This window comes from Elephantulus edwardii, unplaced genomic scaffold (genome assembly GCF_000299155.1).
Source record: "Elephantulus edwardii isolate Elephantulus edwardi_28Jun2011 unplaced genomic scaffold, EleEdw1.0 scaffold00216, whole genome shotgun sequence".
In the NCBI taxonomy this organism is placed as follows: domain Eukaryota; kingdom Metazoa; phylum Chordata; class Mammalia; order Macroscelidea; family Macroscelididae; genus Elephantulus; species Elephantulus edwardii.
The window spans coordinates 3,301,899-3,320,644 of NW_006399966.1; the positions used below are offsets into that span (position 1 = coordinate 3,301,899).

Sequence of the window (18,746 nt, forward strand, 5' to 3'; positions counted from 1 at the left end):
CTAAACCCCAACTCCATGTTGACTGGTGGCCTAGTGGCAAGCAGCTGTGCTGCAATCCCGAAGGTATGCAGTTCAAATCCACTAGTATCTCCGCGGGAGGATAGGCAATCTCCTTCCCCGATTAACTCCTTTTGAAAACTAGCCAAAAGGTCAGCTAAGGGTCGGTTGCGACTCTACGGCACACAACAAACCCCATTCTGTAGAGTCAGAACTAGCAGGTTTGCAGAGGCTAAAAGCTTACCCATCTTTCTCCCGCAGAACAGGAAATTTAAATCACCTACCTTTGGATTGGCAGTGCACTCCTAATCCACTAAACCACCAAAACTCCCTGAAGAGTTGGGTTGGGTTCCCCCCCCCTTTAACCTGAATTGGATATATGCTTACCATGCTAAAACTCATTCAAGAGAAAATTTGGCAAAAAGAAAGTTCTTCCATTAAAGATTTTTGCAAACTGAAAGATTAAATTTCTTTACCCCTCAAAATGCAGTCATGATTTTAAGTTAGCTACAGATCACACTGAAACTGATACACTTACAAATATTAAATTTATTATAACTAGAATGAATTTAATGGTTCTCATATTTGGCCACCTTACAGCTCCGTTTAAGGAGGAGGGGAATTTGTGGGGTTTGTTTTTTGTTTTTTTCCTTTAAACAAACGCATTATAACTTGGTCAGATTACTTGCACATTTAGAAAAGAAAAATCTTCTAGAAAGGAAAACAAGAAAAGCAACCCATCAGATTCACGTAATTAAAGAACAAGAGAAAGCACACAGGCTAGCTACATCATAGCTAAATTTACCAACCAAAGCCGGGGGATTTTCTCTTCTGATTATTTGTCGTAAAAAGGTCCAGTCTTATATACACATGTATATAATGTTACATTCCTTCACCGTAAAAAGTCCCCTTTCCTCCCTCCAAAAGTTTCAGTCTAGTCCCCAAACTTGGAGAGCGGCGCTCACTCCCGCTGCCGGTGCCGTTCGTTCTCGGTCAGCAGCTGGAGGTTCTCGGCGCGCAGCCGATCCAGCTCCTGCTCCAGCTCCCGCACCCGCGCGTCGTCGTCGTTGTCGAGCCGCTTGCTTTCGAGGCGCAGCCGGTTGTTCTCGTCCTCCATGCGCGAGAGGCACTTCTCGAGCTCCAGGTACTCCTTGATGAGCTCCTGCTTGCTCATGTTCTGCAGGCTCTCGGCGTGGTACCGCTCGTACGTCTCCGAGAAGTCCCGCTGCAGAAACTCGCTGCCGTCCCCTCCCATCCCGTCGCTGCCCCCGTCCTCCTCACCCGCTTCTTCCATGAACTCCTCATCGCTCGTGTCGTCCGATTTGGCAGCAGCCCGCTTAGCGTACAGCCCGGTCTTGAGATCCGGCTCCTCCTGGTCGTGGTCATCCATGAGGAACTGCGTGGTGTTGTAGGGGGCGACAGGCTGACCCTTGGCGAACATTTCGGCTCGTATCCGCGAAGCTCGCTGGCTCTGTTTTTCGTCGAACTTTTTCTTCTCCTCCCAGGTCAGCTTGTAGTACGGCTTCCAGTGCCGCTTCTTCTTGGAGGGGCGTCTTCTATGCTTTTTCTTGCCCAGCTGTCTTTGCTGCTGCCCCCACGCCTCCACGCCCCCGGAGGCAGGAGCCTCCAACTTGTTGGCCTCGGAGTCAAGACCGGGGTGGGCGGGGGGCTCGGCCTCGGGCCTCGGCTCTCCCTCCACGGCTGGCGAGGAGGCTCCGCCAGCGGGCAGGTCATCGCCGTTCTGGCCCATCGCGTCCGCTTCGGGGCAGCGAGGGTCTGGGCAGGCCTGGCTCAAGAGGGGAGGTGGCTGGGGCTCCGGGGAGCCGTCCCCCTCCTGCCCCGGACGGCAGCCCGACCGGGGAGATGCTCTCGATTGCCACCTACTGTCCTCCTTGGGCACCCGCTCCTTCGCACCTGGGGGGTGCTCGGGGTTCAGCTCTTCTTGGACAGCAGCGACAGCACCTGTGCAGTTGCTAGTTTGCGGCCCCTGTAGACATTCTGACAGGGTGGGCTCAGCCATGTCTAGTAGAGTCGTCTCCTCAAAGTTTGAAAATGTAGGGCTAAAAGTCCTTAAGGAAAAAAGGTTCTTTTACCAAAATGTCCAACAAAGTCCTCTTCGGCTGCTAAGTCCTGAAGTGCGTCCTCCAGTCAGTCCGTTTGCCAGCAAACTCCAATTGCAACTTGGGGAGCCCGAGGCAGTAAAGGGTTAAAAGGCCCTCAGCGCAGCCAGTTAGTGGATCCAAGGGGGAGCAGTGGCAGGAACAGTACGTAATGTACGAAGAGGATGGGCCTCAAGCCGCCCTGCAGAGCACCCCCACGACCGAAGTGTTAGTGGGAGAAGAGATGAGAAGTCCAAAGGGTTAAATCTACCCCTGAAGGGGTTAAAACTACCCGATGACGCTGCCTCGGAGGGGCTGGATCCACAAAGGGTTAAATCCCTTGCTGCAGAGCCCACAAGGGGTTAAAGTCCCTGAGCCACCTCCTCCCACTTCCACGGGTGTCGCTCCAGTCCGTGCTCCCAGTTTCCTAGGCCCGGCCGGAGCCTCAGCGGAGGACAGACAAACTCATCTCCCCTTTGGCTCGATGCTCTGCTCTCCTCTGCCTCCTCCTCTTTTCCTCCCTCCCTTCTCCTCCTTCAGATGGTTTCTCTTCCGCCTCCTCAGCCTATTTCCTTCCCAACCTGCCTCTCCATCTGCCAACTTCCAACTGCTGTCTCTCAGCCCTCTGCGCCCTTTTTATATAGGAGCTTAGCTGCTCCGCCCCTGCGCACGCGCAGCAAGGTTCCATTAGCCGGAAGCCGGGAGTCGTAGTTCACATCATTTATGCCCGCCGTCCTCGCGCGCCGAGCTACGTAACCAATCCCAGGACGCAGAGGGGGCGTCTCCACAGCCGACTCCTTCCATCGCTTATCCCTCACTAGGGAAACGTAAGAGACCATTGGCTAAGAGTCAGTGAGCTCGCCGAGGAAGGCGGGCTCTGGATCATACCATTATGCTTCAAGAGTACTAGAAAATTCCGTGGCTTCTGAGGGGCTACGCAAAATATTTTTATGAAAAAGTGCGTTTTAAAAGTTATTTTCTTATTTTATCCTTAGCAGAAGAGTTATTGAAGTCACAAGCACTTGCTAACTAAATGGGGGGAATGGTTTATCCCTGAAAAGTAGTCCCCAAAGTGTAAAACTGGATTAAATGTTAAAAAGAGAGAAACTGGCCCACAGCTATTAAGTCCCAATTCTTAAGATTATAGTAATGCCTTCAAAATGTCTAGTTGGCGCCTGGAATTACTATTTGCAGAAGGATATTGTGAACCCATTTTGTAATATACCTAAAAGCTCACCAAGAAGTAAACAAATGAATAAAAAGTGCCGCCTTAAAGGGACAGTGCGACTGCATTTAGCACAGAAGCCCTGGACTAGGCCGCAGAAAATGAGAGGGCGGGTTCGAGTCCTGGGTGGCGGTAACTCGGTGACGCGCAGCCCCTGGACCGCCACTGGCCACCTCCGCCCGAGAGCTTAAAGCAAAATGGTGATTCGCAGTCGCGCCTTTCTCTGGGTGAGGATGAGGAGCTCAGGGCCTGCGCCTGGACAGCTGGACGAGAAGACCTCGCCCTGAGTCTTAGCTCTGTCGAAGAAAATGGCTTCCAGGGGACGACTTGGTCTCTTCCCTTAGCATCAGGAGCATTTCCTGAGCTCGGGTGGGGGCGGGGTGGGGTCCAGGCTAGCCGAAGAGCCTCTTAGTTGGGGTGGGGCGAGGTCGAGATGAATCATCAGCCCTGGGTAGTGAAAGGGAGGGAGTACCATCTGCAGAAGCCTTGCCTCTGTGGGCGATGTGGGTTTTCCTGAGGAGGAGGGTCTCTGAAATGGGGAAAGCAGGAGAAATTATGAACAAATCTGAACCCTGCCCTAGCCTGTGCCATCCTCATCTCTGCCACACTAGAATTCATTGTTACAGCTAGCTTTTGTCAATCCATCTCCCTGAAAGCTTTCCCATCCTTCACTGACCCTCCACTTTCAAGCATGATGTCCTTCGAAGGACATGCCCAAAGTATGTGAGACAGTTTGACTATCCTTTCCTCTAAAGAGCACTCTGGCTGCCCCCTCTCCAAGACATATTTGTTCTCTTGGCAGTCCATAGGATATTTAGTACTCTTCCTCAGCATCACAACTCCAAGGCATCAGTTCTTCTGTTCACTAATAGATGCATAGCAAGTCATTGAAAAGACAATGACTGGCATCAGGCTTGGATGTTAAACTAACATTCTTGCCTTATCTCCATCTATCATGATATTGGCCCAGTAGGGGAGATTTTTGTTTTCTTGATGCTGTGATGAAAGCTATAGTCCTTGATCTTCTGCAGCAAGAACTTCAAATCCTCTTTCCCTGCAGCAACCAAGGTTATGTCATCTGTATATTGCAAGTTGTTGATTCTTCCCCTGATCCTGATGCCACATTCTTCCTCCATAAAGTCCAGTTTCTCAAAGGATACAACCCTGATTAACACTTTTCTTGATTACAAACCATGCAGTCTGTTCTGATAACCACCTCTTGGTTTATGTATAAGTTTGACATAAATAATAGGGGATGGATTTTCCCTTGAGAGAAATTGCCTCTGTAAAAAGAGCAAGGGCCATGTGGGGATGGCCATATCTGACATTTACCAAGTTCACAAAGAGGAATTGACCCCATTAGCAGCAGAAAATCAATTCCAATGAGGTCAGATATACCCCAACACTTCTTTTTACTCATCCCAATACCAATTATATGGCTTTACTGGATCCAAAATCTTATGCAATAACTCAGACCACACAGAACCATACTGGGGAAGTCAAAAGGTTATGATCCAGGTTAGAAACAGAATATAGTCAAGACAGCTTCCAAAATGAGCTCACAGGCAACTCAGCTTTGATCCTCGGTGGAGGGTAGCAGTCCTCATGCTGGTTTTCTGCTTTAGCTGCCATAGCTGTTACTCTGGTCCTGAAGGACACGTTGCAGTCTCTGGTTGCTGTTGCTTTACTGGGAAGGGTGGGAGGACACGAATGATTTCTTCTTCTGCTGGACTGCTTAATTTATTAGCAAGACTAACTAACTATTCCTCTTGTGAGAAGTGGGCATGTTAGCAAAGTCACACAATGTGGCAGACATGACAAAGTCAAACAATGGCTGGGAAAGCCACTTTGGATAAACCCTTAACTCCACACTCTCACGTCCTGAGCCCCCATCCAAAGAATAGGATCTATGATGGCCAAAACTCTCCATAATCACTTAGTCCTAAAGTGTTTCTTTTTATTTCTTCTGTGTCCACCCATTCTCATTTCTTAATAGTTACAGTTTATACATTTCTACCACTTTGCACCTAGTGCCCTTTTACATGTGGACCCTTTGACCTATCCACAGCGCAGTGAATTAAACAGGGTCTGAATTCTCATCTCCATTTTATATGTAAGGAATCGAAATTGCTAAGACTCAGAAACTAAGTACAAGGTTTAATGACATGACGGTACCCGACACAACACAGATCTTTATAGCACACTATGCCTTATTAAAAAAAAAAATCTGAAGCTTCGTCTGACATATTTTGGACATATTGCAAGGTGGGACTAGTCCTAGGTTAGGGAGAGCATGAGAGGAAGACCCTCAGTGAGATGGATTGATTCAGTGATTAGGGTAGTGAGGGTAGGGGTGTCAGAGACAATTAGATTGGCACAGGATAGAGCAGGGTTTAGGGCTGTTGTACATAGGGTCACTGAGTTGCAGGCAACTCAACAGCAAATAACAGCAAACAACATAATTCTTAAGAACTCTGGATATGGTTCCTTTTCATTCCCAGCAACTCTAACAAACTTCAGGTTCTTATTCCTTCATTTAGTAAACATTTGTTAAGTGGGCAGAAGGTTGATTTAAATGTCATCTTTGCTCTCAGGTTGTTCATGGACTATGTGGAGTAGCCACCAAATCATATTTCGGTAGGGAATGAGCCAAAATGCCAGTGAGAAAAATCTCTCTCTGAGCTCGTGAGCCAAGTTTTCTGGGAGCTGGGAGTGGTGGACAGGTTTTATGGAGGTGATATGCTTGGAGGATGGAGAGTTTTCCCAGGTAGTGTAGTACAAAGAGGGGCATTCTATGAAGATATTATGTGCCATTGTGTCGACTACGACTCATAGTGCTCCTATGAACCCTTACCTTTCCTGAGACAACATCACCATCTCTGACACGTCTTATCCCATTGCCACTGTCACTGTGTCTATCTCGTTTGGGGTCATCCTCTTCTGTGTTGACCCTTTACCCTTCCAAACAATCTGTCCTTCTCCAAGGATTGGTTCCTCTTGGCAACATGCCCATGTATGTGAGACAGAACTTAAAAATCCTTGCCTCCAAGGAACAACCTAGTTTCACCCTCTCCAGGACAGGCCTGTTTGTTCTCTTGACAGTACCTGGTGTATGTTTAATACTCTTCTCTAGCACCACAACTCACAGGCATAGACTCTTCTATCATCCTGAGTCATTGTCTAGCTCTCAGATACATAGCAAGCAACTGAGAAGACCACGGTCTAGATGAGGTACACCTTAGTCTCTAGACTGATGTCATGGCTGTTTAGCACTTTGGAGAGGTCCTTCACAGCAGATTTTCCCCATGCAGCCTCTTTTGATTTCCTGACTGCTAGTACCAAGGGGATGTTGATTATGGATCTAAGCAAGATGAAATTGTTAAAAACCTCAGCCTTTTCTTCATCTATCATGATGCTGTCTATTGGCCCAGTAGTGAGGATCTTTGTCTTGTTGATGTTGAGATGCAATCTATATTAAAGAACGCAGTCTTTGACCCTCTGCAGCAAGCGCTTCAGGTGCTTCTCATTTTCATCGGGCAGGGTGTGCCATCTGCATAATGCAGATTATTGATGAGTCTTCATCCAATCCTGATGCCACTTTCTTTATCATGAAGTCCAGCCTTTCATATGATCTGCTCAGCATAGAGATTGAAAAAGTATGGAGAAAGGATATATCCCTGATGCACTCCTTTCTTGTTTTTGAACCATGCACTATTCCCTTGCTCTGTTCTGACAACAACATCCTGTTCTAGATACAGATTTCACAAGAGCACAATCAAATGTTCTGGGATTCCCAGTCTTTTTTTCTTTTCAAAAAATTCCCATTCTTCTTAATGTTAGTCACAATTTGTTATGATCCATACAGTCAGATACCTTTGCACAGTTGATAAAACACAAATAAACATCCTTCTGGTACTCTCTCTACTTTAGCTATAATCCATAGCTAAGAAAAGCAAGCATCATATCCAAAGAACTCAGGAGCACTTAGTGAGCAGTGTATAGTGGAACAGTGGGGCAGGCCCCGTGTAGACATGCAGGCTTCAGAGTGCCTCTAGAGGACATCACAGTTTTTTATATTGGCCATTTCAGACTCTCACTCTCCTAGTTCCCCTGGACTTCTGATAATTCAGGTCTATCTAAAAAGCTTGCTCTCTGCTTTTCTAACCATTAACCAAGACTTTCAGAGCTAAGAACTGACCCCTTACACTATAAGTATCCAGAGGTAAAAGGGTTTCACAGTGTAGTCAAGGGGGAGGAGACCTCCAAATTGTTAACCACATTTTCAGATCACTCCTACATATCCCAATAAGAGGATCTAGAAGATACAGCTGAATCCAACCACAGCTTACTGGCAAGGATAAGCTGTAAGGTCTCATTTGTCAAAATGGGGGAGGGGGAATAAAACAGATTTTGTGGAACTTTCTAAAATTATGTCAAAGAAAGGGTCAGACCCTTTGATATTAATTACATCTGCAGGTGGAGGGATGATGAAGGAGAGGAAGACCTTCAACCAGGTGGACTGACAATGACTGTAGCAGTGGGCTTGACAGTGTCAGAGATTTTGAGGATGACACAGGATAGGACAGGGTTCAGATCTGTTGTTCATAGGGTTGTGATGAGTCGTACTGAAGTCTACAACACCTAATAACAACTCGTATTTTCCATGCCCTGGTCATTTAAACAGCAGGACTGGTTTAATGATGAAAAGAGCTTTGTCTCTTTCATAGTCAGGGTAGCCCTTAGAGACCCCTTCCCTAGCTCATCAGGACGGGGCGAAGACAAGGCTACCGCTGGGCCTGGTTCTTCCAGAAATTTCCTTGAGATAGCCAAGGAAGGGGAGGCCGAGATTAGGGTTTGGGTGCCTCTTCCGACCAGGGCGTGGGGCTGGGAGGTGCAGGCCGAGATCCCTTCCTGTCACCCCGAGCTCCCTAAGATCCAGCCTCCAATGGGCTGGGCTGCCGCCCTCAGTCCCTCCCGCCTAGGCTGTGGTTGGCCTCTCCCCTCCCCTCCTCACCCCCCACCTCCTCCTCTCTCTGTGCACCTCCTCACCCTCCCTGTCCTCGAGACCCAAACCAGTTTTCCATTCTCTCACCCAGGAGGAGGGAAAATAGTTCTTATTTAAAAACCCCAACTAGTTTCCCTTGGGCCTTCAACAAAGAGTGAGGGGTGGGGGTGCAGGAATGGGGTTTGTACTCGTGCGCCCTAGTCCAGGCTCCTTTCCTCACTCACTCCGTGGGGTCACAGAAGGCAGATTAAGGTTTTCTTTTATTTAGTGAAACATTTGTAAAGTGAATTTTCAGTGAAGACGTCCTGAGTGTGTGTAGGGCGGCCTTGAGGGCCGAAGGTCAGGCAAAATCACTGCTTTGCTTCCCGGTCCCAGGCCCGTCCAATCCCCTTCCCCAGCACATCCTCCCAGCCAATCATTGGCTCGGGCCCCGGCCAAGTCCCAACTTGTCCCAGAGCTGAGCCTCCAGGGGAGAAGCTGGAGAGGAAGGCATCAGGTGACCTGGAGGGTGGGGAGGGGGCAGGCCCACCCCGTCGCCGCTGACCTCACGGTAGGCTCCCTAGGGGAGGCTGGGCGGTTGGGGGAGGGAGCTTCTTGGGAAGCTGCGGGGAAGAGTGGAGTCATCTCCTTCCCCGTTAGGGAAGGGGGTGGGCGTCAAAGCCAACATGATTTAATGCCTTCCTCTCCCAATTTTAGAAGGCTCAAGACACAGCAAAACAAGGGGGCAAGTAGCCTTCCCTTCTCAGTTGGCTGCAGAGACCTCTCCATTAAGTCACCTCCTCAGGGTCCGAAACTGTCTGAAGAGCCACTGGACAACGAAGGGCCACAGGAGGAAGAAGAGCAGCGTGGGACCCGAGAGCCTGAGGGGCCATGGTCTGGCACTGGGTGGAGGTCTCTGTTGTCAAGAGGAGGGAGTTAGGGACCAGCCCAAGTTTCAGCACAAACTGATCCTCCTTCCGACCCCTTCCTGAGCTTAGTGGGTGTTACATATGACTCTTGATGACAGATTCAGACAAAACCCTCCCACATCCTCTGGCCCAGGGCAATCCAAGGTAGGGGAAGAGCTGACATGGCAAGGAAAAGCTTCTAGCCCGTTTCTACACCACAAAGCAGTGAGCCTGTTGGCATGATCTAAAGACATCGTGATGTTTTTGAGTTGGTTATCACAGGTAGTAAATTGCAGGGGAGGAGATTGCCCACCCTGAGGAGCTGCTGGTGGGTCGGAACAGCATGGCTTTGGTTTGGCAGCTCGGCTTCTTACCCTAGGCTCCCTTGAAGGCATCCTATTGCCACATATTCCAAAGGGCCTTGGCCATTCAAATTTTGTTTCTAAACACCCATTTCCCATGAAAAGGATTTAGAACTCCTTAGGGAAGTGATTTCTGGAAGAGAAAGAAGTGAGTGTGGGATATTTTGAACCAGAAAGCATAAAACTTTAAAAGGGTAGTGAAGTCTTGTTAGAAGGACAGAATTAGCTTGAAAGGGTCTCTACTGGTTAACCTGTGACAGTCCGAGTATTAAAAGGAATGATGAATGATTATTGCAGTTGATTGAAATATTGAGTCTTAAAATTCCAAGAGCCATTAATGATACTCAAAAAAAGAAAAATTTTTCACCAGTGAGGTGACTTGTTGAATTAACTTCTTACTTTAAAGAGACAGCATTAATCCTGCCTTCTTAGAGGGAACTGTATTTCAGGAATATCCTAGAAGATCAGAGAAAAAGTTTTGCTTTACAGAAAAATGGCAACACATGTTGAAATAATAAAATTTAGAAATAAACATTTTCTTCAAAAATTATCTATTCAGGCAAGGATTATTAATGCTGTTAAAAACCATATGGCAAATGGAGTTATCGGGGAACTAAACATTTTTGAGGTGCCAGTATAACACAAAGAAGAACATTCCCTGGTTGCAGGAGGAGGATGTGACTTTACAATGGTGGGGTCAGGCCGATATCCCGATAATCCATGAAAGTGGTCCATGCTAGAAATACTAACTGATAGGACGACAGGCATCATTGTCCCTTGATGTGAAGAATGTATCTGCTGTAATTTGGTCAAAACCAAGTAAAATATGTAGCAAAACAAAACCATGAGGATGTAAGGAAACACCCTCAGAAGATGGGCATCCTGCAGCATTCCTGGGCCATTGTCATCACAGTGTAAGTAGCAAGGAAGAGGGATTGTTCCTCTAGATGAGAAGAGATTAAGGGAACATAATGTAAAGTATGTGGTCCTGGGCTAGACAGACAAAGCTACCAGAAAGGCCAAGCTTGAAACAGCTGGGGAGATTAGAACTTGGATCACACATTTAATGATATTAAGAAATTACAAATAGTGTGGTAACTATTTTGACTGGAGAGTAGAATGTTCTTACTTTTAGAGATGTAAACACAGATATTTAGCAGAGGAACCTTGGCTTAGGATCTATAACCATTACCAGTTACCGCTGAACCAGTTCTGACTCATAGTGACCCATGTGTGTCAGCAAGACGGTGTTCCCTCAGGTTTTCAGTGTCTCATTTTTCTAAATCCGAGCCTCTAGGTAGACTTGAATTGCCAACTTTTGAGTCAGCATCTAAGCATTTTAGCCATTTATAAGTCCCAGAGACCCCGCCCCCAAGCCCAGGCATATAATATAAAAACTTGAAATCACTGCACATAAAGTCAGTGGGTGAGTTTCATCATCAAGTCAGAACTGACCCATAGCCAACCCTCCAGCGGTTTTTCAGAGGTAGTAAAACGCACAGAAAGAGACTGCCTTATCTTTCACTCACAGAGCAGCTAGTGGATTCAAACTCTAGGTTGGCAGCACAGCTCCTTACTATTAAGACCCTAGAGCTCCCTATAAAGTCAGTAAAAGGTGAAGTCCTGGGAGAGGGAGAAGGTTCTGGAAAGTGGGCTTCTGTGGGTATGAGGAACTACCTGGCACCCTGGTAGATGCCAACTATACTAAGGAGTCCCTCAGGGATCCTCCACATCCAGGTGTCAGACAGGGAAAGTCTGGGCCACTCTCAGTCACATCACCTCTTGTTCCTAACAGTAATAACAAGGGCTTCCTGTGTGCTGAGCTTAGTAGAAGCACCAGCACATATGATCTCACCCAATCCTCACAGCAACGCTGAGGGTCATCCAGGCTGTGCACCCTCAGGAAATAACCTCTCAGAGTCTTAAGATTCCTCATCTGTAAAATGGAGATGACAAGAACTATTTCATAGAGCTGGTGAGTGATTAACATGAGGTCTTATAAATAGCATATTTGGCACAGTTGGAGCTCCAGAAATGGCAATTGTTACTTAATCTGCAGAGCCTAGGGGTCAACGTGAAAGGGGCAAGCTGAGCTACGTACTGAAAGGAGTGAGGGACGGAAGGGCCGAGGTGTTTAGGGAAAACTAACCAGACTTACCTGGAAAACAAAAGCTTGACCGAAAGTCAACAAGGGCCCCAACCCCAGTGTAGAGAGCAAATCGTCACCACCCTTCCAACTCTCAAAATTCCTTATCCTACTCCTTTTTCTTCATGCACAAGGGAGGCAAAAACGAGGGGACAGCCCTCCCCACTCTCTTACAAGTGGAAGCACTTTAGACCCTTGGCTTCCCTGCTTATACCATAAGCCACTCTGAGCCTGGAAGAGGCATGTGATGGGCAGGCAGAGACATAACAGTGGCAAAGCAGCTGAGTGAGAAGGCTGGAGTTGGAACACCCAGATAAGTCCACGTCTTAATGGGGTCAGGGGGCTTCACCTGTTTGTGGGGGCGAGGCATGCTCTCCAGGCTCTGCAGTCTCCCCTGGACATCCTGCATGCTTTCTTGTAGAGCTCGAACTGTCCCCACCAGCCATGTGTCCAGTTCCTGGGGTCCCAGCAAGTTACCCCTCAAGTCCTCTGCAGAGCACAGACAGGGATAGGTGACTAGGAGGCAGCTCAGCTAAAGGTCGCGTAAGGTGGTGGCAGACTGGGCACATCCCTGTACCATGTGCAACTCCTGCAGAGGCCATCCTTGTTAGAATCCTGGCACTAACTCTTAACCAGCTGTGTGACTTTGGGCAAGTCAGAAACTTCTCTGAACTACATTTTGTCATCTGAAAATTTCAAGTAAGATGCCCTTTGCTTTATAAAGTTGGTCACTCAAATAAGTAAGGGACATAACGTATATGAAAATACTTCTAAGAGCCTTGGCACACGGAATTTCTAGAAGGGAGAGAGGGTATTGTTTTCCTTTGAGAGCCCTAAGTGAGAGGCCCAGAGGGGGAGTAACTTCACCAGACCATGAAACTGTAGGTGGGAGAGGACTCATCTTTTCTCAGGACAGAGGCTGTGGACTCCTGGCTGGCCTTTGGGAGAGGAGGCAGGGCAGGGACTTTGCCCACCCAGGTGAGTATCTGCCTGTGACAGAGGTTACTCTCTTGGTGCCCAGCTCTGGACTTTTACCTCTGCCCTAAAAGTACAGCACTGAGGGAGGCCTGAGTGCTAGGACTTCAGGGAAGGGCAGAGGAGGGTGAAAGGTCAGCAGGGGCTCACCTTTTTCCCTGGAGGCAGTGGGCCCAGGGCTGGTCCTGCTGTTGGTCTCTCCTGGAGCTCCCCTCTGCTCAGCCCAGCCCTGTGGAGATGAGTCACAAGGCTTGAGGGTAGGTGGGAGCAGCCACCGCACAGTGGGTGTGGGATCTGGGATCTGTGGGGGGGACAAGGTCTCACCAGCTCTGGCTCCAGCTGCTCCAGGGAGTCACAAAAAACCTCAGAGTCCAGATCCCTGGGAGGTTGGGATTCTGGGGAGAGAAGAGGTAGAATTATTGCTGAAGCTACAAAGGAAAGAGAAGGAGCATGGAGTGGACAGATCATCTACTCGGGGCCAGTCTTTGTGGAGACTACCATAAGGGACACAAAGGAGTAACACACAGAAGTGAGGCTGCAGAACAAAAACCCCAGAACGCACACCCTGGCATAAGGAGCCCAGAATCTGCCCTGGCACAGATTTGAAAGTGCAGGGTACGTGGCATAAAGAGTAAGGCATGGCATCCCACTTTCTCCCTTGCCATCAGGAGGTCCCCAGATCTGAGTTTGCCTCTCTGCCTCTGCCGCTCAGGCACTGACCTGGGCCCGGAGAGGTGGGGTCCTTAGGGGGGCACGGAAGTTCCTTATTAGCCCCACCATTTCCGTTCAGCACCTGCTCCTTCTGACCTGCTGAGACACAGCACCCAGAGTTGGGTCTAAGGGGAGGCTGTTACCTCTACTCCCCACCAGCTACAGGTATGGCCCAAGTCCCGTTTCAGTGGAAGTACTGGTTGAGGGTCTGTCTTACAGGGTCATCACCTGGCATCTCTGCCTCCAGCCCCCCTTACCCCAACTGAGTAGGCCCCTCACCATGCCTGACCTGTAACTCTTCTCAGGAAGGCTTCTGGGGGTCTTGGCATGTCAGGGATCATCTGGTACAGAGGCTCGAAGTAACCAAACATGTCCTCTGCTACCTCACCCAGTGGCACTGTGTCGATCACCTGTGGACAAGAGGGCTTGTTGGGGCTGGCTGGCCTGCTGGTTTCCCACCACTGCCCCCTCCATGTTCCTCCAGCTAAGCCCTCCACCTGCCCCTATCCTGCCCTGCCCACTCCACCTTCCTTCAGCCAGGGAGGAGAGATGGGCAGGCTGGAGGCAGCATAATGGTGGTGGTTGTCATGGGGGTATCCTGTGCTGAAAACATCAAGGTCAGCACTGAGCGGTGGCGGCAGGCCACTGGGGTGGGAGCTTAGCAGGCAGCCCTCCTACCTTCTGTGCCACCACCTTCATCTCAGCAATATAGGCGGACATGGCTTCCTCCCTGCTCATCTTGCCCAGGCTGTTCCAGGCATCCCTGGAGGGCAGAGGGCTGTGAGAAGGCCAGCTGACAGCAGAGACTTGCTTGCCCCTCTGGTGGGGAGCTCACCACTTATAGCGTCCAATAGGGTCCCAGAAACCAGGCCTCGGAACCAGGCAGGGCCCCATGGTAGCTTGTTTGTAGTAGCTGTAGAACCGCAGCATCTCTTCGTAGGAGGGACGGTAAGAGCCTGGGCAGGGGTTGGGAAGTGGAGAGCAGAACATCAATCCCAGCCTCCTGAGGATCAAGATGGAGGTGACCCACCCCTGAGTGGACAGAACTGCTGAGGGCCTCCCTAGGGAGTCGGACCCAAAGGTTGATCCATAGGGCAGCACAGGTGGGCTAGAAGCCTTCTGTAAGAATTTCAGGAATTTGAGCCACTTTCCCCCCAGAGGCCAGATCCTAGCAGGTCCAACACCCGAAATAAATGCCAGTGCCCAGAGTGACCCCCGCCTCACCGTTCTTGGGCAAGCTCTGAATGACGCTGACTGCAGCCTGGAACTGCTGCTGGCAATCTGGCGCTGGGCCTTCATCCTCGGTGCCCATATCCAGTTGTTCCAAGGCCTGGAGCCCGACTTGTGAGCGGTTCTGCAAGAGCAAGTCCCATAATGGCAGGTCTGTGCCCACTCACTATATACTCCTAAGAGTCTCTGATCTTACAGGAGAATAGAGCCTGAGTGGGATACCCTGGGAGGAAAGTCGGAGGGAACCAAGACGAGGCTGAGAGACACTCCTTTTCCTACCCCAAGTGTTGAAGACCTCCAGGATCATCAGGGAGTGGGCGGAGAGTCAGGTGATAAGGGTCCCCAGTGTGAGATATGTCCCCAGACGCTCCTTTTTTAGGGACGCATCCCCAACTCCTAGACCAGCAAATAGGTAAGTGAAGGAGTCAGGGCGGGGCAAACAATGCCTCTCCCTGGCTCCCCGCATCCAGACCTAGTCGCCTCGCACTTACCCGGCAGCGCCCACTGCCCGGACACCTGAGCCCTCTTTCGCCACTTGCCGGAGGCTTCCGACTGACCTCAGGGCACAAACAGGCCTGGGGGAGAACAAGGGACAAGGGAAGAAACTTTAGCCAATAGGAGAGCGTGTTTCACATTCGGCTTCTACACCTCAACCACTCAGCGTGACTCTTTCAATATATGCAAATAGTTCCATGGGACCTCTCCCAAAGAGGCGGGGCCAATATGCGGGCTCGGTTCTCCGCCTCCGGACCGCCAGAGGCGGATGGCAGCGCTCCCTGGTGGACACGGTGAGATTACATCGAGTCCGCGCGCCACCTTGTGGCCACCCAGCTCCGGTGCTGACGCAACTAACAAGAGTAAGCAGAAGGAAGGACCTTCACAAAGAGCTAACTACAGTATCAAAAGTACAGATTGTTACTGTTGTTGTGATGTGCCATCGAGTCGCCTGCGAGTCATAGCGACCTTACGTACAACAGCTCTGAAGCCTGTCCTGTCCTGAGCCAATCTCATTGACTCTGACCCACCAACCCTCCATTGCCCCAGTTATTATTGTATCAATCCATCTCATCCTGGATCTTCCTCTCCTGCACTGTCCCTTCACCCTTCCAAGCACGATGTCCTTCTCCAATGACCTGTCCCTCCTGGCCACATGCCCAAAGTATGAGAGACTGAGCTTCAAAATCCTAGCCTTCAAGGAGAAAACTTGGTTTCATCCTCTCCAAGACAGACCTACTTGTTTTCTTGGCAGTCCAGGTATGTTTAAGACTCTCCTCCAGCACCACAACTCAAAGGCATCAATTCTTCTGTTCTCCTTAGTCTTCGTCCAGCTGTCTAATATATAGCAAGTAATTGTGAAGACCATGGCCTAGATCAGGCGCACCTTGGTCTTTAGACTGACATCGTTGCTTCTCAGTGCTCTGGAGAAGTCCCTGACAGCAGATTTTCCTAATGCAATATGTCTTTTGATTTCCTGACTGCTGTTGCCAAGAGTGTTGATTGTGGAGCTGAGCAAGCTGAAATTGTTAACAACTTCAACTTCTTCTCCATCTATCATGATGCTGCCAATTGGCCCAGTGGTGAGAATCTTTGTCTTCTTGATGTTGAGTTTCAATCCATATTGAAGACTACAGTCCTTGACTTTCTGCAGCAAGCAAGGAATTCAGGTCCTCCTCAGTTCGAACAAGTAAGGATGTGTCATCTGCATAATGTAGATTGTTGATAAGTCTTCCTCCAATCATGCCCATTCCTCCTCATAAAACCCAGCCTCTTGAATAATCTGTACTGCATATAGATTGAAACGGTGTGGAGACAGGATACATCCCTGATGCACTCCTTTCCTAATTTTGAACCATGAAAAAGTACAAAGACTATGAACGAAACACGATGTATACATATGATTGTAAAAACACAAAGCACACATACAAAATAACAATATATAGGCATGACCGCACACAAACCAATAACTTTTAAAAAAAAGTACAGGCGCTAAGACTAGTGCCTCAGGACCCCAAAAGGCCAAGGGGTCCTTAGCCACTATGCAGAGTCTCTTCTTGTCACAGGCTATTGAATCGTCTATAACTCATGTTTGTTGTTGTTGTTAAGTGTCGTTGAGTCATAGGCGACTCATAGCGATCCTATGAACAAAAGACCTGCACACTTGCATAATTTCATCCTTTCTCCAGGTTCATAGGATTTCCAGAAGCTAGCTATTTCGGAAGTGGATGCCACTCATGCTTCCAAGCTTGTTCCAACTCATAGCGACTGTATGAATAACGGATCTGAACTTTGCCCTATACTGCATCATCATCATGATTTCTGATATACTTGAGCCCATTGTTAGTCACTATGAATTGATCTTGTTGGAAGTCGTCTTCTCTTTCTCTGATCTTATACCTTTCTCAGCATGACGTCCTTTTCCAAGAATTGGCTCTTCCTGACGATATATGCTCAAAGTATGTAAGATCAAGTTTCACCATATTTGCCTGTAAGAGATACCCCGGGCTGCACTTCCTCCAGGGCAGATTTGTTTGTTGTTGTCCAAGGGATATTCAGTACCCCTCTGTTAACACCACACTTCAAAGACATCGATTCTCTAAACAGAATCTCTAGGTCTGGGATTTCTGAGAATGGGATAAGCAAGTAGATGGCTAACCTGTTGCTGTTGTTATGTGCCATCAAGTCATTTGCGACTCATAGCGACCCTATATACAACAGCCCTAAACCCTGCTCTATCCTGTACCAATCGCATTGCCTCTGACACACCCATCCTGATTACCCCAGTCACTGAATCAATCCACCTCATAGAGGGTCTTCCCCTCCTGCGCTGTCCCTCCACCCTTCCCAAGCATGATGTCCCTCTCCAAGGACCTGTCTCTCCTTACAATATGTCCAAAGTATGTCAGGCGAAGGCCCAGAATCCTTGCCTCCAAGGAGTAGCCTGGTTTAACCCTCTCCAGGATGAAATGTTTGTTTTCTTGGCAGTCCAGGGTATATTCAATACTCTTCTCCAGCACCACAGCTCAAAGGCGTCAATTCTCCTTCTATCCTCCCTAGTCATTGTCCAACTCTCTGATGCATAACAAGTGATTGCAAAGACCATGGCCTGTACCAGGCGCACCTTAGTCTCCAGAGAGACACTTGCTCTTGAGTACTTTAGAGAGGTCCCTAACAGCAGACTTTCCCATCGCAATACGTTTTTTTATTTCCTGGCTGCTGGTGCCAAGAGTGTTGACCGTGGAGCCGAGCAAACTGAAGCTGTGAACAATCTCAATCTCTTTGCCATCCATCCTGATGCTAATCTAGGAGCTGGAATGCTAAGCTCCTGGTAGCCGCCTGGTGGCGCTACGCACCCAACTCTCGGTCGCAGACTCAGGCAACTAGACACTGACTATGCAAACACTCGCACCAGCAGAACTTTAGTTACCTGTACATTTCACCTTTTGCTCACATACTGAAGTGGGTTAACATAACTACTGCACACCTGACACAAATCACCACGCCGACCCCATGCGAGAGCTCACTAATGGATTGATGTCGTGGTCATGACGTGCCATGCTGAGGCCGGCTCGAGCAAACCCCGAACGTGTTCGAGTCAGGCCGCCTAAAACCAACTGCAAGAGACTCTAGATTTAATCTCATCCCATCTTCTCCAGATTATTCACCACGAGTACTTCCACCATCGTGGGCGCGCAGCGGACCAAACGCCACAACCGAAGCATTCCTGTTCCCCTAACCTAGGTGTCTGGGGTCCCCGAGGATCACCAACCTAGGACGAGTCGCATGTTGACGCCCCGCTCTTTCCCGGAGGCCTAAGAGGTGGAATGGGGGAGAATGAAGGACAGAAGGACAGGGAAGTCGCTTTGAGTTAGGGTCTTCAAAAAGGTAAAGAATCTGTGCCAGGAGGCAGCTGTTGCTCACTGCGGGGCGCCCCCAGAAAGGGGGCTGAGGCCAGCGTTAAAGGACCAGTCAAGGAATGAGGAATCGGAACCTCGAGGCAGGGTCGAACACGGTATCTCAGGCCCTAGGGGAAAGAGCAGGTGAAGTCCGAAGTCAGTGCCACACACCTCCCCCCGCCCCCGCCCCGGCCCCCTCCCCGCTTCCTCAGCCCC

General features: G+C 49.2%; 2 protein-coding genes across 2 annotated transcripts; both read right to left on the reverse strand.

Moving 5' to 3' along the window:
- Positions 1-931: 931 nt before the first annotated feature.
- Positions 932-2,017, reverse strand: HEXIM1 (hexamethylene bis-acetamide inducible 1). Its single transcript, XM_006903634.1, is given in 1 exon segment — positions 932-2,017. A coding segment is annotated over 1 exon segment (1,086 nt).
- A 7,081-nt stretch (positions 2,018-9,098) lies between these two features.
- ACBD4 (acyl-CoA binding domain containing 4) lies at positions 9,099-14,719 on the reverse strand. The gene is made up of 9 exons (XM_006897825.1): positions 14,632-14,719; positions 14,243-14,363; positions 14,086-14,170; positions 13,697-13,817; positions 13,417-13,503; positions 13,021-13,091; positions 12,847-12,925; positions 12,071-12,210; positions 9,099-9,221 (listed from the first exon to the last, which is right to left on the reverse strand). The coding sequence occupies exons 1-9, from the start codon at positions 14,717-14,719 to the stop codon at positions 9,099-9,101; spliced, it is 915 nt and encodes a 304-aa protein (XP_006897887.1).
- Positions 14,720-18,746: the final 4,027 nt, after the last annotated feature.